This window comes from Tachysurus vachellii, chromosome 2, assembly GCF_030014155.1.
Source record: "Tachysurus vachellii isolate PV-2020 chromosome 2, HZAU_Pvac_v1, whole genome shotgun sequence".
NCBI classification, from domain to species: Eukaryota; Metazoa; Chordata; class Actinopteri; order Siluriformes; family Bagridae; genus Tachysurus; species Tachysurus vachellii.
The window spans coordinates 34,871,863-34,897,953 of NC_083461.1; the positions used below are offsets into that span (position 1 = coordinate 34,871,863).

Genomic DNA, 26,091 nt, shown 5'->3' on the forward strand with positions numbered 1-26,091 from the left:
GCTTCATCAAAAGAAGATGTAAAGTCCATCATCTCTGGATGTTGAATGAATTCGTTTTTGGATATGTGAAGCATTTGGATATGTAAACCCAGAGTATTTTGCTCTTCATCCCAGGCTGGTTAGAGAACCTAGCATGTGTAAAGGCTATTATGTCTTCATCTCCGTGTGTGATGTAGCTGTGTGTACTGGTGTAGAATAGTGAGTGAGTGGGAGGGTCAGTTAGTGCGACTAATAAGGACACGCTTTCCTCCATGAGCTTCCATTCTCACTTTTTACCTCCAAGTGTGTGTTCAGAACCGAAGGCGCGTTTAAAATAGCGCTTCCAGAGGCTTCGGGGGAAAAAAAAACTTTCTTAGTAGACGTAAGTACGTTGCCTTGTTTTGTTTGTTTAATTCACCAAGGCAGTGTCTGTTCCGTTGAGTATTAGCCTACGGAATTTGTCATTTATAAATGTAGATTTGTGTTCATTTTTCTGGCGTCTCACATGATGTCGGCCTCCTGCGAATTGATCCAAAGTCCTTGATAAAGTCATTCTGCACGCCTTTAGACAGGACCAGAGCACTTGTATTCTCACAAGAGCTAATGTGTGCAGTTGGATTTTGCGCAGCATATTGTTTGTTTTGTGCGTGTGTACTGTATAATAATGCTATATAATAATACTGTCACTTCAACTGTACAGTCATTCGTGTGTAATGCAATGCAGGCAATTGTCTTTGGCAAAAAAAAAAAAAAACAACGGACCTATATGTCCATAGCATGGAATCCTACTGCGAGCACGTATGATAATACACACGCGCTCACGTGTTGGCGTGATATTCATTTATGAGTTTATTTTTTGCCAAGTCAACATGACGAACCGTAGTCTTGACATTCCACACTGTCCCGTTGGTAAGTGATGTGACACCTTCCTGTGCACTAATCATCCAAGTGTTAAGAGACGTTCTGATCCCCACGTGATCCGTGGGCAACGTCCCAAACCGCATACTCAGGCACTAAAGAGCAAGTCAAAATAGTACCTCGGTATGGCAACCCAACTAGTACTGTAGTGTGCTATTTGGGACGCAGCCACGAGATGTATTTATTAATGGAATATGTGACCTCACATTTGAGACGGATACACAGCTTAGCTGTAAAAATACAGGTAAACAGATGATGAGATCAGGTTAAACGGAAAAACTTAAGGAGGGTGACACAGACACATGCTTACTTTTATTATTAATTCGTTTAAACTTCTTGAATTTTGATATCGTGGGAAATTTGTCAATTCTACTTTATCAATAATTATAAGTATATATAAGTAGTTTTCATAATATGTAAGCATATAAGTATATTAAGTATATATATACATTTGTATATTTTTTCAGTCCTTAGAATAAATGTTTCACAACAGTGAATATGTAAGCATATATATATATATATATATATATATATATATATATATATATATATATATATATATATATATATATATATATACACGTATATGCTTGAATTCATAATATGTATCTTCACAACGTAGGCTGTATATACTGTATATATATATATATATATATATATATATATATATATATATATATATATATATATATATATATATATACAGCCTACTCTTCAAAGTCTGTTTGAGAAAATACAAAATCTAACATTACTGTCCATAAATAAGAATTGTGTTGTTTTTCTGATGTCATTTGAATGCACTTTAATATTAACTTTAATTTTAAATACTTTGCGCTTGATTATTTGATGTAAACATTAATTCATTATCTTATATTTATCATAATATCTAAGGTACCTTAAACATGACCTTTATTTTGTTTTATTTATCTAATAAGCCCATTTTCGTAGTGAAGAAGACATGAGTCACTGGCTAAAATGGATTATCTTCTGGATAGTAAATGGCATTCCTTTAACTTTTGGCATGGCAGTAAATGATAAAATAGGTATGTATATCAACTCCATCTGTTACATTTCACTTACATATCTTTGTATATGCCTTGCTCTTTTCATCTTTTTTTTTTTTTTAAGCCATATTTTTTCAGTCCTTAGAATAAATGTTTCACAACAGTGAATCTGTGATTAGTTTGCATTTGTGTTTTGCAGTTGTGGGTGGGCTTCATGCCAAGGCTAGTAAATGTATCTCCAAACACCAGAGCTGTTAAATGTAGTTGTTACTTCAGTGGCATCATGTTGCTTAGGTTGCCAACTTTAGCTCACACACAGTATGATAGAAGGTAAAGCTGACCTCTTAGATATGGGGATGGATTAAAATAAACACCACCTTTAATTAACACTTATGTGTAAATGAGTTATTTAATTAACCAGAAGTGTAAAGTAATTATTTGATGTGAAAAAAAAAATCTTGCTTCCTTCAAGGCAGCTACAGGCACATGGTCTGGACCTTCTGACATGAACTATACTGTATGTTTCCATAAATGTACAACGTAGAGGTCACCAGGACAAGTGTCACATGCACACTGCTATGGATCTGTTTTTCCTTAACCGTATCAGTATATTTATCTGCAATTTTTATAGTCAGAAAGCACATAATGATATAGCAGCACATCATCATTAATTACCAAAGTCTGCTTTTAATATAATTTATATTATTCTGAAATACAAATGTACATGTATTCCTGAAAACAGTTAAGCCTTTAATGGATGCCTGGAATGAATGATTGGAATTTGAGAATCTCTACTGATTAATCATTACACCTTAATACTATGTAAGCAGCAAACTAATCCATTTGCAAAACAAAATTTATAATAGGTTATTTATTTATTTATTTATTTATTTATTTATTTATTTATTTATATATTTTAGGTCATTTGTGCCCTCCATTAAAACTGGAGAAAAGATGGTATGCCCACAAGAATGAAGGTCATGAGTTTACAGGTATGATTTAGAAACAGTGCAACTGCTATATCATTTAATGCATATAATGCTTACCATTGTACATATCCTCCTGTATATTTTTGTTTTTGTTTATAGCGTATACCCTTCTGTTAATTTCAGTTTATAGTAATAACCATCTGTATATTATATTCATAGTACATATATATTTATCTGTATATTATATTCATTGTACATACACATAAATGTACATACATGTAAATTACTGTTTATAGGTTTAGCCATATATTTTGTTACTGCACATATCTTTCTGTAAATTTATGTTCATAGTACACACACACACATGTAAATTACTTCCATATTACCACTTTATTTAACTTATTTAACTGATGTAAACACTGTATATCCTGCACTTGCTGCTATTGCACTCCGGTTAGACCTAAACTGCATTTCGTTGCCTTGTACTTGTACATGTGTAATGACAATAAAGTTGAATCTAATCTAATCTAATCTAATCTAATCTAATATCTTGATGTAAATATTCAGTATAGGATGTTTAAAAGTGGTACTATAAATTGACAGTTCATTATGTTATATGAAAACTATTTTTAAAAAGTAATGTGCCACAATGAAATATGTGTGAGAATCTTGGATATTTTACATAGTTTCATACCAATTAATAACAAAATTTAATAAGCCAAAAACTCTAGCCAATTATTTCTACAGTGCTCGTTTTAATAAGCGTTTTTGCAAAATGCTTTAGTCAATGTTTACTATAACATTATGATAATTTTCTGTTTCTCTTTAGGATTTGATTTAGCAGAAAAGTTTGTTCTTCGGAAGGGAACAAGTACAGATGACAGACCTTTCTTCAGACTAGGGAGCAAGCCCCTGGTTAAAGCCACAGAGTAAGTTGTGTTTTATGCAAAAATGGAGATTTGGTGTTTGGTTCTAAAATTGAGATCAGTTCTACTGACAGATCTGCTGTATGACAAAGGAAATATGCACTAAATAGATTCTTATAAGAAGCTTTGTGTGATGGAGACTTTCTGGAGGTGGTGCTGGAGAGCATTATTCTCAAATAATTTTTTGAGATCTTAGTAAACGGTTGTGTGTGCCTGGAAAAAGACCCATCAGCACCAGTTGCTACCATTACTGAGCATGTGCCCGAAACCACTCAAGATCTGAAAATGTGCCAGGATTATATTCAGTTTCTGCCGTGCATACTAATATTTTCTCAGGGTGTAAGTTTGCCTTCGGGTCAACTGATACCCGGATGAACAGCCAACCAGTGCAGCACCTGGCTCACTGTCTGGATGATCCAGGGATTCTAGGTATTGTCTGTATGCAGAGATCATTCTGTTTATGTGGCTAATAAGATGGAACTCTGAAGTAAGCTGTTGAATAATTAGAATGGACCTAAATTGCAGATTTAATGTGTTATGAGGACATGAATCCATTCTAGTTGTGTAGTACATTTGCTGATGTTACAATTATTGACAGAATAGTTGTTTCCTGTGGTAATTCATAATTCTATCATAATTCATACAGTAGCATTCATGTGGTGCTGTATATTATGCTTTTAACTTTGCTTTCATCTACAAATAAATCATTTGTAAGTTGTAGATGTTGTAACATGAAATAGCATGAAATAAAATTGTCTATAAATTTCCCAAAGCCATAACAATAACTATAGCAACAAAAGGCTTCAGTAACTATATGATGTATCTGGATGAACTATTGTTGTTTAGGCTACCTTAAACATAGCTGTTCACATCTTGACCAGGTTGCTTTGTTATGGCCCCAGAAGAGGTGATTGGTGATCCGTTGCTTTTAGGGTTGCAAAATTCCGGGAATTTTCAAGGCTGGAAACTTTCCATGGGAATTAACGGGAATATATGGGAATCAATGGGAATATATGGGAATTAACGGGAATATATGGGAATAAACTGGGAATTTAAAAAAAAATGCAGAGTTGCCTATAACAAGGAACATAAATGTAGTTAAAAAAAATCTTGCAGCATAATTGTGTTTAAAACAACAAGATTTAATGCAATTTAAGTTGAATTTGTACCCTGCGTTCCTCGGTCACTTGCACACAGCACACTGCTTACTGGAGGGCCATTGAGGCCAAACCCCCTGCATGTACTTGCATTCTTCCATAACATGCACAGTAACACTTTATTTTAGGGTCATTTAACTAGTTACTTATTAGCATTAATATTAATAGAATATTGGCTATTTATTAGTACTTATTAAGCACATATTAATGCCTTATTCTACATTACCTAATTCTACATTCTTAATGGTACCCAATACCTAAACTTAATAACTACCTTACTAACTCTTATTAAGTAGTAAATTAGGAGTGTTACACATACACAGATAATTTGATGACCGACCGACACCCCCCCCACACACACACACACACACTCACTCCCCCCCTGAAATAAAAAAAATCCTCCATATATCACTTAAGTAGGGGTTCACCTCCATTTTCCAGGCCTTGACTACCACAGAAGCAGAGACCTAATAAGCTTGAGAAAAAATGCTTCATTGTACATTTTCATTGGGACTTTTTTAGAAGTTTTAGGGTAGGGGATGCTTTCATTTTACAGCAATCATAGGGAAATATGTTTATTACAATTATTAAGTTTATTATGTTTATTCTAAGCATAATACTGTTTATTATGCTTTTGTGTTACTCAATGAAATAATCAATTAAAGTTCTACTTACAATTAAATCAGTCAAGATGTCATTTTTAAAATTTGTATTACCTTGCATGCCTGTCTTCTTATGACCAAACAAAATGTTTCTTTATGTTTGTATATGATATAGTTTATATACATTTCCTTATATTTCCAAATAATTCCCATAAATTCCCGTAAATTTCCATAACATCCCGTAAAGTTTCCAATTTGGAATATTCCCAAAATTCCCCAGATTAAGTTCCCGTGGAAAGTTTCCGGAAATTTACCCGGAAATTTACCGGAAACTTTCCGCCCCTTTGCAACCCTAGTTGCTTTATCAAATTATTATTGGCTTGCAGCTTCCTGTTGGACCTGAGGTCTATGAGCCTAAACATAGAGAGGACAGAAGGGAAGGAGATACTAAGGGCATTTAACCGCCCCTTCTCATTCCAGCCTGCAATTATGGACAAGCATTGACAGGTGATGGGGCTTGACAGCTGGAGATACAGGGGATTAGTGTAGCTCCAGGTCCAGACATTTCTCACTTTACTCACAGGAAATGTTGCTGGGCTCCTCTTTCATGGTCTTGGATCATATTTACTGGACCTGACTTTGAAATGATACTATACTTGGAAAAAGAAGACTTGAGGTTCAGTATTTGCTGGTTTACAGTACAAAGTTTCAAGTCAAGTCAAGAACTTTCATTTTCATTTCAACCATATATAGCTGACACAGTACATAGTGAAATGAGACAGTTTCTCCAGAACCATAATGCTATATAGAACAACACAGAGCTAAGGACATAAAGTAAATTAGCCCATGCCGCATAAAGTGCATCTGTGCACCCTAGTGCAAACAGTGCAAAACAAAAGACAGTGCAAACAAACAATGCAAAACACTTCAAGACAATACACAAAAGCGGCGCCGACCAGTGTACGTACTGTATATTCTACAGTACATGTGCAAAAGTATAGGAATATAGCATATAGGAAGTACTCTAAATACTAAGTACTCTGAGTAGTGATCTACAAATCATTTGTTGTACATCGGATGTTTTGGTTTTATTAGAGAAGATGCCATGATTATGGTTGTTACAGTAGATGTATGATTTTATGGATGTGAAGGTTTTTATATTTGAAAGTTGGCAGTCTTTGGAGAGTGTGACCTTGTGACATGGTTGAGTTTGCATTAAAGCACTTAATTACCAAGGTATTTCTGAGTTATTCTACCACTTTTTAGTCTCGCTACAGGGGATATTCTTTTTAGTCTGAACAACCAGGACATGTCATTTTATAGCACGTCAAAGATGTCATTTGCCAAACGAGTGCTGGCTAATTCATGTTTTTGTTTTCTTTTCTTTTGAAAAGATTTTGAAATACAAATACAATATTGTGTTATTAGTTTTTAGAACTATTAGTCAATGGTAAAAAAAAACAACAACAACAAAACAAACATAGCCAGGTGAGCAGTGTAGTCGTACAATCTTGCTGCTTCAGGGTTTTTCCATGTTCTGTCAATGTCATTATGGTTTGCTATCCATTAGTGATTATAAGTAAATTTTGTGAATTTGTGCTTGTGTAGGGGGCACGGTGGCTTAGTGGTTAGCACGTTCGCCTCACACCTCCAGGGTTGGGGGTTCGATTCCCGCCTCCGCCTTGTGTGTGTGGAGTTTGCATGTTCTCCCCGTGCCTCGGGGGTTTCTTCCGGGTACTCCGGTTTCCTCCCCCGGTCCAAAGACATGCATGGTAGGTTGATTGGCATCTCTGGAAAATTGTCCGTAGTGTGTGATTGCGTGAGTGAATGAGTGTGTGTGTGCCCTGTGATGGGTTGGCATTCCGTCCAGGGTGTATCCTGCCTTGATGCCCGATGACGTCTGAGATAGGCACAGGCTCCCCGTGACCCGAGGTAGTTCGGATAAGCGGTAGAAGATGAATGAATGAATGTGCTTGTGTACACAGTGCCCCATGTTAGACTGGCAAGCCATTCAGGGTTTATATTTTTGCCTTGTGCACAGTATTGCCAGGTCAGGCTTGAGTGGGAGAATTATACTAAGATTATGAGTTAATTCGTACTGTGGCACTCCCTCGGTTTGATGGGAATTGAGGAATTGGAAGGCATGCTTGAGGCAATTCAAATTGTCTTCTTTATTTCTTTCTTTAATTCCTCTTTTCTGCACTTTTAGCTTCATGCATTCTCCAAGGACCTCACCAACATAAACACATATACATGCACACACAGTTCTGTGCAGCTCAGCTCTCTGTACTGTGAGTCATGTCTCTGCTTCTTTTATCCTTGTTGCAGCTCACTGAAACACAGAAGACTTGTGTAGCCTCTTCCTTACTACACACCACAAGGTGGCATCAAAATATTCCAAACTTTTTTTAGAAACACCTCATAAACCTTTGTCAGTAGAGACAGAATGATGCGAAAGCTTATCTGGTGTGGATGGAGGGAGTGGTGGAACACAGTGAAGGAGAAATTCACCCAAAACATCCTGATTACCTATGAATTAGTTACAAACTTATTTAAAAGTCTATACCTCACTCTCAGAAGGTGATGAATTTATTTAATGAAAATTAGTACGTCCTCTAACTGAGACCACTGCCATCAGGGTCCATTGGGCTTTTTTATGAACATGTCCTAGGACTACCCTGAGTTCCAGGTTTGAGATCATGTCTATTATTGAAGTGATTCTTAGACATAAGTACCATACATTCTGCAGTTTATTACTTCTAAATAATACACCTGTCTTTGCAAATGACAAATATCCTGCGTTCTAGTCTTACTGTCTCTAAAAATATGTTGGTCATGCGCTGGCACCATCCACACTGAACCAATTTCATTTTTAGCATTATTCTTAAGGAGTGGTCTTTTTTCAGGCTCCACAGTACCAGTGAGAAGAACCTATAGGTATAATCAGTGGCAGCCTTATAAAAGACTTTAACACCTATAGTTTATCTTTGGGAAGATATCTGGTTATGGGTGAGAACGGTGGTTTGAGTTGTTTTCGCATGGGTTGTGGAATAAACCTGCAATGCTATCAATGCTCCAATAGTTTTTGAACAGTTAACAGACGTTTATGTTTGTTGGTTGTAGGTTGGTGTTTCCGAATGGGCTGTCTCATGAATACTCCCTGGTAACTACATTCCGACTCAGGAAAACTACAAAGAAGGATCGATGGTTTCTTTGGAATCTCTTAGACCAGGCTGGAGAATCACAAGTATGAGAAAAATTGAGTAGTCACACTATTAGCACTTGGCTATAACCTGCTTTTCTCACCGTAATATAGTCATGATTGTTACATGAAAAACGTTTATTTGAAAGTTATATAGTATAAACGTCCTATATCTTTTATCTTTTATCTGTTTTTTTTTTTCTTTACAGGTATCATTAATAGTGGATGGGGCTAAAAAGGTGGTTGAGTTTTCAGCCATAGGCTTTCTGAAAACCAAACTCCAGTATATATTCAAAAACCGGGATTTGCACGTTCTCTTTGACCGCCAGTGGCATAAGTTTGGGGTGTCAGTACGACGCAGCAGTGTTTCAGTCTACATTGACTGTAAGCTGATCGAGACACGTCTGACTGCAGTTAGAGATGCAGTAGACTTGGATGGACGTACGCTAATTACTACTAGGGTGGAGGATGGACGACCTGTGGACGTGAGTTTCTAACACGAAATCAATGCAAATAAAAGTCTTTGAAGTTTTACGGACACAAGTCCATCACGGCCATAACGTGTTCCTTCCCACAAAGTTGGAAGCACACAGCTGTTTAAACCCACTGATAAATTCAGAGATTACTTGAATCGCAGACTGCACCACAGTCCTCCTTGGCAAATATGTTTTAATTATTTTAGCAGATGGGGACAACTTCTGGAATGGGATATGGGTGTGATGGTCAGGTCTCCAAACATCTTTAGCCATATTGTGTATGTCTGATGGTCTTTGACCACTCATTGGTTGTCACTGTGTAGGAATCCTGGAAAATTCACAAAAATTATTTCAAACAATGTTTGAACAATATTTTAAAATGTGAAAGGAAGCAATAGTATATTTATCGCTAGATTAATATACTATTGCTTCCTTTCACATTTTAAAATATTGTTCAAACATTGTTTGAAATAATTTTTGTGAATACACTTCAGTAAAAAATTTTTGTGAATACACTTCAGTAAAAAAGCTATACTTAGTTCTGGTTGAAATACTTCAGGATTTAAAGAAAGTCTATAGATTCTGAACTACATATGTAAATGTAATGTAAAATCTCTGTAAATTCAGCCTAATTCTATGAGCTAAAAAAGTGAAAATATCGGTCATTATATTGGTTATTACATTTTCATGAAATTGTCATGAACAAAGTTTACTTTCACAGATTGAGCTTCAGGAGATTCTAATCTTTTGCGATCCAAGTGTGTCAGAAGAGGCCAACTGCTGTGATACACCCGGAGCAAGTGTAAGACAGCATTATCATACAATAATATGTTGTCGCATGTACGTTAACTCAAAAATATGAACAGTGCCATCAGAAATGCATATCAGAATGGTATTTAAGTTCTTGATTTTTACATTTTTGACATTTAAAATGGTTAAAAAACAGTCAATTTACTAAGAAAATCAAAATCATTGTGTTATGCAAGATTTCATTAACAATACATTTTCCTCAAAAAGTATTAGTACAACAAAGCCCGTCGTTTTGTATCTTATAGACTAAATATATTGGGACTTGAAATATCAGAATTGTAAATTTAATTTCATGACATTTACATATTCATTCATTCATCTTCTACCGCTTATCCGAACTACCTCGGGTCACGGGGAGCCTGTGCCTATCTCAGGCGTCATCGGGCATCAAGGCAGGATACGCCCTGGATGGAGTGCCAACCCATCACAGGACACACACACACTCTCATTCACTCACTCAATCACACACTACGGACAATTTTCCAGAGATGCCAATCAACCTACAAGCATGTCTTTGGACCGGGGGAGGAAACCGGAGTACCCGGAGGAAACCCCCGAGGCACGGGGAGAACATGCAAACTCCACACACACAAGGCAGAGGCGGGAATCGAACCCCCAACCCTGGAGGTGTGAGGCGAACGTGCTAACCACTAAGCCACCGTGCCCCCGACATTTACATATAAATGTGTGTATTGGGCTACCAATCGGAAGGTTGTGAGTTCGATTCCTACGTCCACCAAGCTGCCACTACTGGGCCCCTGAGCAACGCCCTTAACCCTCAATTGTTCAGTTGTATAAAAATGAGATTAAAAAAAATGTAAGTTGCTCTGGATAAGGGCATCTGCTAAATGCTGTAAATATATATCATGGTGTTTTTCATATGAACTCAACCATTTTACAAGTGCTATTGTAGTGTTAAATATTGGATATGTGACTGACAGGTTTTTCTTGTTGACCGGGGATGCACTGTTAGATTAGTTGCCTAGATTAGAGCCCTAAGTGTTACATGTGAAGACTGTGTTGTTTTAAAGGGAGAATGGGGGAACTGTTGGAGAATAGCAGGCTATTTTGTGAAAATGGTATAATTTATCACAGAAATTGCATAAGCATTGAGCATAACAGAAATCATACAGGATGACTATGAAAAGCAGTTGATGACAGCTGTGAGGGCTGTGAAGAAAATCAAAAAAACTACTGGCAGTTTAATTCATTCAAATTAATGGTCGGTGGCGCTATCAACAACCTTTACAGGGCAGGGGTGAAGGTATAATTTACATTTACATTTACAGCGTTTGGCAGACGCCCTTATCCAGAGCGACATACTGTACAAAAGTGCTTTTAAGTCTTTCAGAGGGGACTGTAAATGGCATGCAAATTTGGATCAAAGAATTAGAATGAATCAGAGATGGAATGTATAGCAAATGTATAAATAATGGTAAAAATCTTAGCATTTAGTACTGGAAGTATTTAGCTAAAAATAAAGTAAAATTAAGTAACAATAAGCTGCTATTCATGTGAAAAACATTAAAGGAGTGACAATCAATTTTTATTTTAAAGTATTTTTCACCTCACACCTTCAGGGTTGGGGGTTCGATTCCCGCCTCCGCCTTGTGTGTATGGAGTTTGCATGTTCTCCCCGTGCCTCGGGGGTTTCCTCCGGGTACTCCGGTTTCCTCCCCCGGTCCAAAGACATGCATGGTCCGTAGTGTGTGATTGCGTGAGTGAATGAGAGTGTGTGTGTGTGCCCTGCGATGGGTTGGTGTATCCTGCCTTGGGAGCCTGTGCCTATCTCAGGCGTCATCGGGCATCAAGGCAGGATACACCCTGGACGGAGTGCCAACCCATCACAGGGCACACACACACACTCTCATTCACTCACGCAATCAACACACTACGGACAATTTTCCAGAGATGCCAATCAACCTACCATGTCTTTGGACCGGGGGAGGAAACCGGAGTACCCGGAGGAAACCCCCGAGGCACGGGGAGAACATGCAAACTCCACACACACAATGCGGAGGCGGGAATCGAACCCCTAACCCTGGAGGTGTGAGGCGAACGTGCTAACCACTAAGCCACCGTGCCCCCCTATTTAAATAACCAATATTTATTTAAATATACCAATACCAATAATTACCATTAGCTTGACTTTGATCTGTCCAGTTTATGTTAGCTCCTGGAAATTATACTTCTCTAATCTGGTAGTAGCAAAGAAAACAAGCTGATTTAGATAAATACACTGCTCAAAAAAATAAATGGAACACTTAAACAACACAATGTAACTCCAAGTCAATCACACTTCTGGGAAATCAAACTGCCCACTTACACTGATTGACAATCAATTTCACATGCGGTTCTGCAAATGGAATAGACAACAGGTGGAAATTATAGGCAATTAGCAAGACACCCCCACAATGAGGGAAACTGACTTCACGTGTAGCCCCACCCCCAAAATAAGCAAAATCTAAAAGTTAACACAACATGGACATGTCATATATCAAAACACTCAGCACGATGAGGGGAACTTGCCACGTCCAAGCACCATTAACATTTTCTTCAGGAAATGTACGTTCTAGTTACAATTACATTTCAACATTTCAAAGATATGATTTTATAACCAATGTATTGTAAAAACATTACAGGAGCAATTATACAAGAAATGTGGTATTCATGGAAATGTGCTTCAGTTAATTTGGAATAATACTCCTCATCTATCTAGCTGGATAAAAATGGATTTATTCATAGAGGAAATTTTGTGAGCCTATCCATGAATATCCTATAATTTAAGAAAAACATTTATGTTTTGTTCATGCTCCTAAATTACTAAAATTAACAGATAAGAAGATTAACTAATTAAACCTCAACTTGATCGAATTTATATCATATAATTTTGATAGATATTGGGAAATATGATAACTGTGTATTGTTGAGTTTAAATTCATTATTTTTTTTATTACATTTGTAGAATTTTGCAGACACCCCTATCCAAAGTCATTTAGAGAAGTGCTTTGTGGTCTCTTTTAAGAACACATCCTCAAGCTAGTTTGGTCTGGTGCAAACAAAACAGAAAATGCTGTGTACAAAAATGAAGACAAATAAACCTAATGGTTCAGTTATAACAAAAGAAATGCTACTCTATATATAGATGATGGGTCAGTATGACTGCACATAGCTTTAATCAACTGCCTAAGCTCATGGAAGATTTAGGTCATGCTTATGATGGAAAGCATGATTAAAATGAGCTTTTTGGAGGATGAATGCTGGCTTATCATATTCTTTAAAGCTGTCCAACATTTCCAGCACTCCACTCTTAAAATAATGTAAAATGATTTTACTTTCCTTAACCTCCCTTGTGTTTGGTAAACAAAATAACTCTGCCTTTCTGCCTAATAGAATAGGAATAGCCTAATTAGCTATTTTGTGATTCCAGTTTCATTAAATGCAAATAAGTTTCGATTGGACTGCAATTTGCATTTTACAAGTGTTACGTATATACATGTGAGTACAAACAATATCAGTGTTCCTGAAATTTTGGGGATCCAGAAGAAAATCTTTTGTTTGGTTGACTTCTGCAACAATTTACTCATAACCTTACTAAACGATTGATAACTAAATCCCAGCCTCAGCAAATCCAAGTCATGAAAATATGAAAAAACAATTGTTCTTGGATTTCAAATTCAAAAGGTATGCTTTGAGATGTAAAAATGATCAGATTATACTTTTCTTCTGTTTGACCAGTGTGGTGTTAGAGAAAACCATGCTCCTACATCTTCCCCATTGCTCACGGGTTACCACCACCAAACCCAACAGCCGACAGTGCAACGGTCCACACCAACCCAAAAGCCTGCTGATCAATGCCAGTGCTGGGCAGAGAAGGTACATTTAACTGTTAACTGCTAATCCTAAGGTGTTTGCAGTGAGACATGTATGTCTTTTGTGCGTTTGTAATTCACATATGTTAACCCCTATTTCCTCGATAACAACCAGATGTAGGAGTAAAAACATTTTAGAAAGAGGGGCTGTTTGTTCAAAGACATATGAATTTGGCTAATGAATGTACTACTAAAAGTCTAGTCGTTTGACAAACAACCTTTTTGTTTTTTGAAGGGAGAGCCTGGTCATCAAGGTGTGGCTGGATTTCCTGGAGCAAAAGGAGATAAAGGAGATAAGGTAAGGTAAGGATAAGGTATACGCTGATTATTAATAAAATAAAAAAAATCAGTTAAATTTAGTTTTATTTATATCACACGTTTGACACTGTCACAAAAGCAACTTTACAGAAATCTAGTCAAGATTCAAGAAGCTTTTATTGTCATTTCAACCATATGTAGCTGTTGTAGTACACAGTCAAGTGTGACATCTCCAACCAGCCACCATAAAAAAAAAAAAAAAAAAAAAAACAATAATGGGGGAGTAAGGATCTCTGACCGCAATTTAACCAAATACAAAGTATTTGTTTACTTTACATTTATTAATTTGTGTGTGTGTGTGTGTGTGTGTGAGAGAGAGAGAGAGAGAGAGAGAGAGAGAGAGAGAGAGCCTTTTTGGACTCCTTTATCAGTGCTCCCATTTAAAACAGTTTGGCTCAAGCCCAGTCATTTTTAGGGTCATGATTGAGGACAATATCCCGTCCAGAGACAAGCTGTACCCTCGCTAATGTTTTTTTTTCATTGGTTGTTGCGTTAAATCTTACCCAGATAGTGCTATTTTCTGATTGGCTATTGTGTAGCCTCTTTTTTTTTTTGATTGACTGATAAGTAACAGGCTCGACTAAGGTGACGCACTTGATCCCTGCCCGGTTCCATAGAGACAGCAGTGCAGACAGATACAGTTTGGGCGCTGCAGCATTTTAAATATATGATAGTCAAAAAGTTTTTCTGCGTGAGAAATACGATGTGTGGCGGGAGAGCGTGACAAAAGACCGAAATGCGCTACTGTCACTCTCAGTGCATGACACTTGACAGCCCTGCAGTGAAATGAGACAACGTTTCTCCAGGACCAGGTGCTAAATAAAACAAAGACAGAGCTAAGGACTTAAATAAGTAGTTTTAGCCACATGAAGTGCATCTGACAAAAAATTCAAGACAAAAGACAAAAAGACAGTGCAGGACAAAAAATACAAGACATTACACAAAAGAAAATACACAAAAGGCAATACACAAAAAAACAGAACTAACCAGTGTAAATACTGTATGTTCAATCAACATTACATGTGCAGAAATACTGGAATGAACACATTAGTATTATATCAGCAGTTACATGAGGTATTGTAATGTATTGTGCAAAACAGCAATCGACTGAATTGTGAGACAGCTTGTGCAAAGAGAAAAAACAGTGTGCAAACAGTTTGATATGATGGTGCTTTAGACATGGATGTAAACTGGAAGAGTGTGTGGGTCATCGAAGTCCATACAGTTGATTGTGCATGGGTATGGGTATGTGTGTATGTTGTGGAAAGAAGCAGTCTCGTCGTGAGGGCCCGAATGCTTCGGTACCTTCGGCATTTTATGTGGCTGGACTACTTACTAAGACCTTAGCCCTGTCTTTGTTTTATGTAGCACCACAATCCTGGAGAAACGTTGTCTCATTTCACTGTGTACTGCAACAGCTATATATGGTCGAAATGACAATAAAAGCTTCTTGACTTCTTGACTTGACTTCTTGAGCTGCTCAGAATGCTCTCAATGGTCGGTCTGTAGTAGGTAGTCAGAATGGGGGAAGGCAGATGGGCTTTTCTCAGCCTTCACAAGAAGTAGAGAAGCTGCTGGGCTTTTTTGGTGATGGAGCTGGTGTTGAGTGACCAGGTGAAGTTCTCCACTTGATGAACACCAGGAAATTTGGTGCTCTTGACGATCTCTACAGATGTTCCATCGATGTTCAGCGGAGAGTGGTCGCTCTGTGCTTTTCTGAAGTCAAAAACCATCTCTTTAGTTTTATCAACATTCAAAGACAGGATATTGGATGGTCTTTCTTGCACCTGGTTGTTCTGCACCTCAAACCAAGCGTAGAAGTCATTCAGTGCATCATGGAGGGAGGCATCATCATCACAGGCAGGTGAAGCTGTCTTGTAGTCTTGTAGTTCTTCGCTGTCCAGGAAGTGGCTGTGGATTGTCTGGGCATGTGCACGCTTTGCTTCTAGCTAAGGCTAGCTAAAAAGAAGTGGGACATGGAAAGGACCAAAAAATATAGACAGGATTACAAGGATTACAATGAGTTGTATGCCAGGTTGGACATGAAGGAAGGCAAGAAAGACTTGTACAGATTAGCGAGACAGAGAGATATAATTGAGATTGATGTGCAACAGATAAGGTGCTAACAGGTGAGGAGAGTGTGCAGATGGAAGTAATATTTTGAGGAGCTGATGAATGAGGAAAACGAGAGGGAAAGACATGAGGAAGAGTGAATATTGTAGAGCAGGAAATAGCAAAGATTAGAAAGGATGCTATGAGGACGGCCCTGAGTCGAATCAAGAGTGGAAAGGCTGTTGGTCGATATGATCTACCTGTGGAGGTGTGGAAGTGTCTAGGAGAGACAGCAGTGGAGTTTTTATCTCGATTGTTTAACAGAGTTTTAGAGAGTGAGAAAATGTCTGAGGAATGGAGGAGAAGTGTTCTGGTGCTGATCTTTAAGAACAAGGGTAATGTGCAGAGTTGTAGCAACTATAGAGGTATAAAATTGATGAGCCACACAATGAAGCTATGGGAAAGAGTAGTGGATGCTAGGCTAAGAAAGGAAGTGGATATTTGTGTGCATCAGTATGGTTTCATGCCCAGAAAGAGCACTAATGATGCAACTTTTGCTCTAAGAATGTTAATGGAGATGTACAGAGATGGTCAGAAGGAGCTTCACCGCATCTTTGTTGATTTAGAGAAAGCATATGACAGTCTGTTGAGAGAGGAGCTTTGGTACTGTATGAGGATGTCAGGAGTGGCAGAGAAGGATGTCAGAGTAGTTCAGGAAATGTTTGAGAGGAGTATGACTGACTTGTGCTGGAGTTCAAGGTGGAGGTGTGGATACAGCAAGGATTGGCTTTGATTCACTTCTTGTTTGTTATGGTAATGGGCAGATGTCAGCAAGAATTAAAGGAAAGTTGTACATGAAAGTAGTGAGACCAGCGATGCTGTATAGGTTAGAGACTGTAACAGTGGGAAAAAGACATGAAACAGGATCCTTGCATAAGTCCCTGATTTATCCAGGTGTTGCCGGATGTAAAGCAGTCCCAAGTTTACTGCATCATCCACGGACCTGTTTGCTCAATAAGCAAACAGCAGGGGGTCCAGTAAGGGACCAGTAAAGTCTTTCAGATAAACCAGAAGCAGTTTTTAGAATGACTTCATGGTGACAGACGTCAGTGCCATAGGTCTGTAGTCATTAAGTCCTCTTATCTTGGGTTTCTTTGGGATAGGGATGATGGTTGAATGTTTGAAGCAGACAGGGACTTCACACAGCTCCAGTGATCTGTTGGAAGATCTGTGTGAAGATGGGGGTCATTGGTCAGCACAGGTTTTCAGACAAATGTCACACCATCTGGGCATGGTGCCTTTCTTCTTTTGTTCTTTCTGAAGACGTAGCACACATCATTTTCACTGATCGGGAGTGCCGGATGGGGGGTGGGGTGTGGGGGGGGGGGTTACTGGAGGTGTTAAAGGTTGTGTGAAGGATGATCAGAAATGGGTGTGGGGGGTTTTGAATCTACAATAAAACTCATTCAGATCTTCAGCAAGTTGTTGATTCAGTTGTTGATTGTAATTTCTTGATGGCTTTCAAACCTTTCCAGACTGAAAAGGTGAACTGAACCTCCAAGCTTTCAGCATAGCTCTTCTTAGCCGCTCTAATCCTCCTATCTAGTGTGTTCCTGGCCTGATTGTACAAGACCAGGTCTCCATTTCTGTAGGCATCCTCTTTGGCCTGATGTTTGGCAAGACGTCTGAGTTTCGCTGTAAACCATGGCTTTTCATTGTCCAATGTTAGATGACTTCTGGTAGGGATGCATTTATCCACACAAAAACTGATATATAAAGTTAGTCTCAGTGAGCTTGTCCAGATCATTGGCAGCAGCTTTAAAAACACTCCAAGCAGTTAGGCCAAAACAGGCTTGAAAATCTGCTCTGTTTCGTTGGTCCATCTCTTTACAGTCTCTGGTGGGACATGTAACGTGCTGTCTGTATTTTGGAAGTTCACGGGAGAGATTTGCTTCCCCAGGAATTATTCTAACAGACTCCGGGTGTTTTTGTTCCTGTCCCTGTAATCTGATCAGCGAGTTTTTGTTATCCAAGATGATGGCGCAGGAGTAGCTTGCACCGGTTTGCACAGATGCACTTTATGTGGCTAGGACTTTAGGACCTTAGCTCTGTCTTTGTTTTATATAGCGCAATGGTACTGGAGAAACGTTGTCTCATTTTACTGTGTACTGCAACAGCTATATATGGTTGAAATGAAAATAAAAGCTTCTTGACTTGAGTTGTAAAGCCAGACTCACATGTGCTTGCGGTGGAATGTAAACACTCACAAGAATGAACGAGCGAGTCTCCCGTGGCGAGTAGAATGGTTTGCAATTAATGAAGAGCACTTCTAGATCTGGGCATCACATCTTCTTTAACACTGTTATATCTGTACACCAACTTTCATTGATGTAGAAGCACATCCCACCACCCTGCGATTTTTCCTTTGGTTCTGCATCATGGGCTGCTCTGAACAGTCGAAAGTTCGACAGATATTTCGGCAGAGTTCATTGAAATCTGTCTGAGCTTCATGAGCGCACCGGTTCACTTCCCCTGTCTGCGCGTCTTGAAGCGTATGATCAGCGTCGCTGCTCCGAAACTACAATGTTTAGCAGGACGTCCGATTAATTGAAAACCGGTAGGAGATTTTGTGGTGTGTTTTGCCAAATATTCTGGAGTTCATCCGTGCTAAACCTGATAGTGATAAACAAAAAAACAGGAAAAACTAAAAAAAACTCTTTAAAAAAACAACACTACTGGAGCGCGAAGCACCGTGGCTGTCAAGTGTGGCTATTCTAAGAAATTATAAGTTATAGGTATGCTGTTAAATAAAAATAATAGCAGATAAACATCATATATAATTAGGAATTTTTGCAAAGAAACGTCTGTTATGTGACATGAGAATGTATTCAAATGTTACATTATAATGACAAATAAATCTTTAAATATCTAACATCAAGTAACTGGACTCAAGCACAGTCAACCATGTCCAACAAGGTTACTGCTGGCCCAGGGTGTGTACTCTCCCTTAAACTGTCAAATAATATTATCCCACTCTAGAGCTGCTGGCTACTGTTTTTCAAAGTTATCCTCAACAGCTTTACAAGTGTATCATTCATGCATAAAACAGTCTTTCTTTTCTAGGGGGATTCAGGAATTAATGGGTATCCTGGTATTCCTGGGGAGAAGGTATATGTGGTTATACTGTAGTTTTTCTTTGCCCATTTTATAGTGCAACGTTATAGCACACTAAAATATAATGAGCAAGAAATAAGTCACAGTTTATGTGGCGGAGGTGGTAGGGAAACTGACCTGAGCAAAATTCTAATTATGATGGGAATTTTGGTAGCATTTACATAACCTATAGAAAATATAATACTGCATAATTGGCCAGATTATTTCTTTTGCAGTTAGTGGCAAATTCATGTAATTCATGTTAAAATAATAAGTAAGAAACTAATGAATTATAATTAATATTATAATCATATTAATAATATTTGAATTTCACAGGATCATTAATGGTTACCATGTCATCCAAGATATTTCCAGTATGTTTAGACTATTCTAAATAATTATGAGTTATAGGTATATTGTTAGTACTCATAACATAAAGTGTTCATTAAGACAGCAAATAACAACATTTATTATGATAATTGGTATTGTGACACTTACTATAGTTGTGTTTTTTTAGCCATTCATTAAGTCTAAGGATCTTTTTAGGGTGACATGGGCATTGCTGGCATGCCCGGCTTAGATGGTAATACAGGAACTAAGGTAAGTATCATTTAATAAACATATTTTCATAGTGTTTTCCACATTTGGGTCCCAAGAATCTTGTATGTTACCACAGTTACCAAATAACATTTTGTCTAATGGCGAATGTGGCTTACATTGCACCTTGAAATAGCCTGGAGTAAACATGAAGCCTTGTGTATATACAGATGGCAAACTGTTTTGCTGCACACAACATTGCAAATGTGTAGCATCAGAATATTGTTTGCTCTTGAAACTGAAAACATATTAATGCCAAAAACCTGCTGTGAAAATTAAAAAAAAAAATAATAATAATAATTAACTATTTCATTCATTCATTCATTCATTCATCTTTAGTAACCATTTTATCCAGATCATGATTGATATGGATCTAGGCTGCTGTAATTAAAGGTCACCATAGACAGAGACATTAACACACTCATACACTACTGAAGGCAATTTAGACCAACTACTTTTTGTGAAGTAGGAAGAAACCAGAGTACTCAGACATTAAGACAAATGAAAAACATACAAAACTCTACATAGGCAGTAACCTGAACTCAGGATTGAATATTGAATCCTGGTGCTTCAGAGAACCTTATAAGTTCTGTGAAACAGAAACAGTAACTGCTGTATGTACACTGCGGTATCTAACTGGATTTAATAATTGAAATTGCTTAAATGAGTGCAAGAATGTGAAGTCTCAGATGTTTTCTGTCATTTTGTTTAGGGTGAACCTGGGTCAGCCGGGGAGCAAGGGATTGGTGGTGAAAAGGTTCGTAAGTAGATTTACATTACCTCACTTTGGGATTCCATTTGGGAATCAATAGTGGTTTATTATTTAAAATGTCAGAAGCTGATACATATCTGTGAAAGAACATGAACAAAAATTCAAAAAAGTGGTATGGACTGGGGTTTCCATACTTGGGTCAAGTCACAGGTCACTTGATTTACAAATGGGGTCATGAGAAATATATCTTCTTTTGATTCATTTACTTATTTTTCTTACAACTTTATATTCAAGACTAATTTCGTATGGTAATACCTAAAATAAAATGATAGCATTTAAATGCATAGGTTACATGATATTTTAGTCTTATATTTAGGAATAACATTCGTTGCTGGCATAGTTCAACAAACAATTAAAAATAGAAAAATAGATATCAGATTTAAAACATGATGGACAGGGATGTTTTGGGTCCGAATTGCCAGCTAGTGAATGTCACTTTTAAAATTTATTGATGTAAATATGATACCTAGTGAGTATGTGAGCAATGCTGCTTGTGTTACCATTGCATCTGCATGCACACTGAAAGTCATATGTCAAGTATAAACCAGATGCCTCTGCTTTGCATCACGCTATATCACACCACACTGGTGTGAATTATTTTTCTGTAACAGCTCAACACTAAACTGGCATGTCAGTACAAGGAAATTCTTTGTTTTTTTAATCATTCAATTTACACATACAGTTGAGTTCGTAGGTATTGGATGGACAGTTATACGACTTTGGTCATTTTGCATCTGTACACCAGAACATGGGATTTAAATTTGCAAAGTTTAATGAAATATAACATTTTAATAAATATTGCGTAGCATTCTCACAAACATAAACGTAATTCTATTTCTAGAATAATTCTAAATATAAGTATTAAAAATAATCTTTAGATACAAATCTTTTTGCAGTCCATGACTTCCTGAAGTCTGGAACCCATGGGCATTACTAAATGTTTTGTCTATTTGAGGCAGCTGCCTTCAGGTTCTTGTGTTGCTCATTCTGGCTTCAGTTTTGTCTCCAGTAAGTGAGCAACATGCACAATTGAGTTGATTTCAGCTGACTCACTTGCCATTTAAGAAAATTCCATTTCTTTCTCTTTCTTTCTTTGAAGCTTTTGGCTTTTGCTGTGTGTTTTAGGTCATTATCCATTTGTAGTGTTAAGTGAAGATTTGTAGCATTCTGTTAACTTCAGAATTCATCCACTTGTATCAGCAGACACATCATTGTAATAAATAAATACCAGTGACTCAATTCCATTGACAGCCATACATGCCCATGCTATAAAAGTGCCTTTGTCGTGTTTGACAGATGGGATGGTATGTTTTGGATCATGAGCCCATCCTTTCTTTTCTTGTCAAATCAGGCAGGTGAGGACCAAAATGCAGAATGTATGAAGGTCCAAAATATGAGTCTGTAAAAATGAATAGTTCACACACACTAGATAGTATAGAACAAGGCAAGGCAGAAAAACAATATCAAAACCAATGAACAAACGGGGAATGCAGGGCAGGCAGAATTGGGATTATAACATAGACCAATAATCCAAATAACCACAAACGGAGCAATACAGGGCAATCAAAAACAATGAAGGAACTAGCAGGGTCATACCAGTCAAGGCAGATGCAGGAACAAAGGTGAGTTGACTTGACAGGAGTGCTTGGCAGACTGAAATGACCATTTGGCGGAGACGGAAAGTTCATGGCATGCTTAAATAGGGCCAAAAGTACAAAATGGCACCTCCCTCTGAAGTGCTACCCCAAAATGACTGCTGACCCGGAACTGTCGTTAAAAGCAGAAGTGTTTCAAGCAGTGTCTTGTGAATGCATTTATGACGTACAGTAACGGTGACCATTAGCTCATAGTCTACTTAGCTGCTCCTTACACAATAACATAGGGCGACGAGTAAAGGTTATTGGGTGAAAGCCAAGGGGAAGCAAATTAACATTTAACCTGAAGGTGAAGCTCAGTTTGTTTATGTTTATCTCAGTATTGTACAGTTTATTTCTATTGTAGTTCACAAATATGTGGTTTTGAAAGGTCCTAACCAGCTCCAGGTCCAGGATGTGTCACGCAGGGACCTACGAGCCTTCCTCCGGACCCCAGCCTTCCCAGTTGACCAAATACTGGATGTTCTATCTGCAGCGTTGGGAGTCCAGAATCCACCATACTATATGAGACAGGTTGGGGGTGGGGACTGCTTGTTAGGAGGCGCCTTCCAGAACTGGCTATCAAATTGAGGACACCGATCCGAGACCAGGTCGGAGGGGACGCTGTGTGGTTGTATGATGCTCTGCAGCAGAAGTTCTGCAGTCTCCTTGGCTGAAGGGAGTTTGGCATGATTTGCATGACAGAAAACTGATCCACCATCACTGGTATCACACTCATTTCCTGAGACCGTGGCTAGCCAGTGTATGCTATTTTGGCCCTTTCTGATGGAAACTGGGAGGGCTGCATCTCAAAAACAAGTGAGAATTGTATGATCAATGAATTTCAGCCTCCAGGCTGCCTGACGTACGGCTGCAGGGGAGGCAAATGTGTTTCAGGGACCGTGTTTCAGAGACAGCTGGCCTGGGAACCTTCCTCTGTTGGGTTGCCTGCAACATGAGGGCCTGGATCTGCCCTAGTTATTCTGAGATTTGCTGAACTTCAGTAAATAGTGCAGACAGGACCTGCTCATGTTTGCCCAAGGCCGTGGCCTGCCCAGCCACAATCTGCCCTTGCCGGCTCATGGTCTGGTGCAGACATACTGTTTCGGGGGTGAGCTCGGACCATATAATAGGAGGGGGCACCAAGTCGGGCCAGTTTTCCAAATGGATAGATGGAGTGAAAGTGGGCAGGGAGCCAGAAAGGTGTCCGGAGCACACAGAGAAATCATGTGGCTGGACGAGTGGGTAAATTATTACGGCAACAAATGTGAACAGAGCAATTGTTTTTGTGGAAATATCAGAAGCAGGATTTGATATGAGGAGATTACACTCCTCCATCAAATGCTCGAAGCGCTATCATTTTGCTATGCAAATATGGAAGCAAAATGTGCACAGAAGTGGGTTGGAGAACCTCTCTTCCCACTCGTTCTTGCAGACCTCTATTTCTTGCAGAAATATTCTAAACCCACGATTTAAACATAAAATAGGATAGGGCTCTGGCTTAAAGAGAAGCTCAAAACAAGAGACAAGGCTTGGTACAATTGCTTGTATACTGCAAAAATACTTTGCACTGCGGATGCAACATGCAAGGGTTTAAATAAGAACATCAATTAAGAACAAAACTGAAAAAGATGAATACAATAAGGACACAGTAGGAAAAATAGGAAATGACATAATGGGGCAGAGACAAGACAGAATTAAAACAAAGATGTGTGGTGATGTAAATAAAAAATGAACCAGGTAAAATATAAACGGGACACATGTGCCTCTTTTCCACCAAAAAGAACCGGGTGCTGGTTCAGATCTAGCACTGGTGCTGGTTCAAAGTTGGTTCCACTGGCGAACCTTCTAAGAACCGGTTTGTCTTTCCATCGGCTAAAGAGCCATCACAGAGCCGAGTCTGACGTCACTGTATACGTGTCACGTGTCCCAGCAACTTTAGCGCAGCAGCGGCAAACACAAACACAACAATGGCGGATGTTGCTTTACTGTTAATGCTCATGGCTTTGTGAACTTCCATTAACACCCAAACGCAGCGAATCCAACGTGTATGTGCAGCTTCATGTAATCTGTATAAACGGAGGTTGTAATCGAGAAAGTACATAACGTTATTTTATCATTAACACAGAAAAAATTTAGCCTTAGCATGTAGCTACCTACTATCATGTGTGCTGATAATGTATCTTATCGCGGTAAAGTAAAAGTGTATTAAACATTAGTATACTTAAGGTATATTATCAAATGCGCTAACAGTAGCCCCGCCCACAGCCCCGCCCACAGCCCCTGACGCAAGCGGTTCTTAAGTCTAGACCAGCAACGTTTTGGTGCTACTTAAGAACCACTTTTCCTGGTTCAGAGCCGGTGCTTTGGCTGTCGAAAAAGAACTGGTTCTAAATTAGGCTCTGGATCAGATATCTCCTGTGCACAGCACACTCCAGGGCACTTCCTCTTTTACTTTGACTAATGTTAATGTTTCAAATTATGAATATATATATATAAGGCCCTTAACCCTCACTGCTCCAGGGGTGCTGTATCATGGCTGAACCTCTGCTCCTACCCCAACCTCCAAAGTTGGGATGTGTGATGAAAGAATTTCACTGTGCTGTATGGTATATGTGACAAAATAAAGGCTTTTATTCTGAATTACTTTATTCAACTTACCTAGCTTATGACAGATAGATAGATAGATAGATAGATAGATAGATAGATAGATAGATAGATAGATAGATAGATAGATAGATAGACTTTGAATTATTTTATGATCAAATACAAAGTCTTGTTGCTCTTACAGGATATGCAAGGATATTACAAATGACTAGCAGAGGTTTGGTGCATTGGACCAATTCCAGCAAATCTCAATTTCAAGATCCATTAATGATGTTGTCTTACATTACATGACCTACATTCTGTGTATCATAAGCCATTTCAAATCACCCAGCTTTATTTAGGATATAAACATCAACAATTTAGAGCATGATGTAGTGACCTTTTTAAAGCACTGCATTTTTTGCATAACATGACTGAAAGTAACATCTAAAAAAAATTCATTATGTCACCAAGTAAACTGAAATAAAAATATGTACATCTGTATATTAAAGAATTATAATAAATATTGTTGATGTCAGGCATTGGCTACCTTGACCAAATTTGGAATATGTGTAGTATTTGTGTAGTATTTTGTAGAGCATGACTGAATTTTTGCAGTATTCTTTTCTCCCAGGGTTTAAAAGGAGACCCCGGACCCGAGGGCCGACCTGGACAGAAAGGTGATAAAGTAAGTCACGTAAGGAGTAGGAGTGTGTTGTCTGTACACATATGCACACTCACACAGTGCTGATTTATATTTCTGCAATTATTAATCTGCAAGCATGTCAGGACATGCAAACACAAGGGAAAGTTTTTATACTTGCATGTAACATGAGTATTTGCTCTAGAACCAGTATTGCATGAACCACACTAGAATTAGACAGTTATAAAGTGCCAAATACTGGCTATTATTGTGTTTGGAAACTAAAGGAAAGTTGTATTTGCATAACCTTGCTTGATGAATTATAAACAAAGTGAGTTATCACCAGATTGAATTAACTTAACTGTATTTGGCATTGTGAGTGGCTTTTGTATCACAACAAAAAAGCATGGTCAGAAAACAGGTACATGAATTAATACTCAGAACAATCAGTTTGTGGCGCA

General features: G+C 38.2%; 1 protein-coding gene across 4 annotated transcripts in view; it reads left to right on the top strand.

The window, feature by feature from the left end:
* Positions 1–288: 288 nt before the first annotated feature.
* The window catches only part of LOC132841849 (collagen alpha-1(XIX) chain), a 124,383-nt gene continuing 98,580 nt past the window's right edge, over positions 289–26,091 (top strand). For 2 of the 4 annotated variants that reach the window (XM_060864429.1, XM_060864431.1), the window contains exons 1-13: positions 289–361; positions 1,833–1,940; positions 2,822–2,893; positions 3,660–3,759; positions 8,639–8,762; positions 8,927–9,202; positions 9,915–9,995; positions 13,742–13,879; positions 14,111–14,173; positions 19,369–19,413; positions 19,945–19,998; positions 20,708–20,752; positions 25,622–25,675. In XM_060864429.1, coding sequence (XP_060720412.1) covers positions 1,856–1,940; positions 2,822–2,893; positions 3,660–3,759; positions 8,639–8,762; positions 8,927–9,202; positions 9,915–9,995; positions 13,742–13,879; positions 14,111–14,173; positions 19,369–19,413; positions 19,945–19,998; positions 20,708–20,752; positions 25,622–25,675 — 1,137 coding nt within the window. In that variant the 5' untranslated portion in view covers positions 289–361; positions 1,833–1,855. Of the gene's footprint in view, positions 362–1,832; positions 1,941–2,821; positions 2,894–3,659; positions 3,760–8,638; positions 8,763–8,926; positions 9,203–9,914; positions 9,996–13,741; positions 13,880–14,110; positions 14,179–19,368; positions 19,414–19,944; positions 19,999–20,707; positions 20,753–25,621; positions 25,676–26,091 lie in introns of those variants that run through there. The other 2 variants (XM_060864430.1, XM_060864432.1) reach the window with 2 other exon arrangements.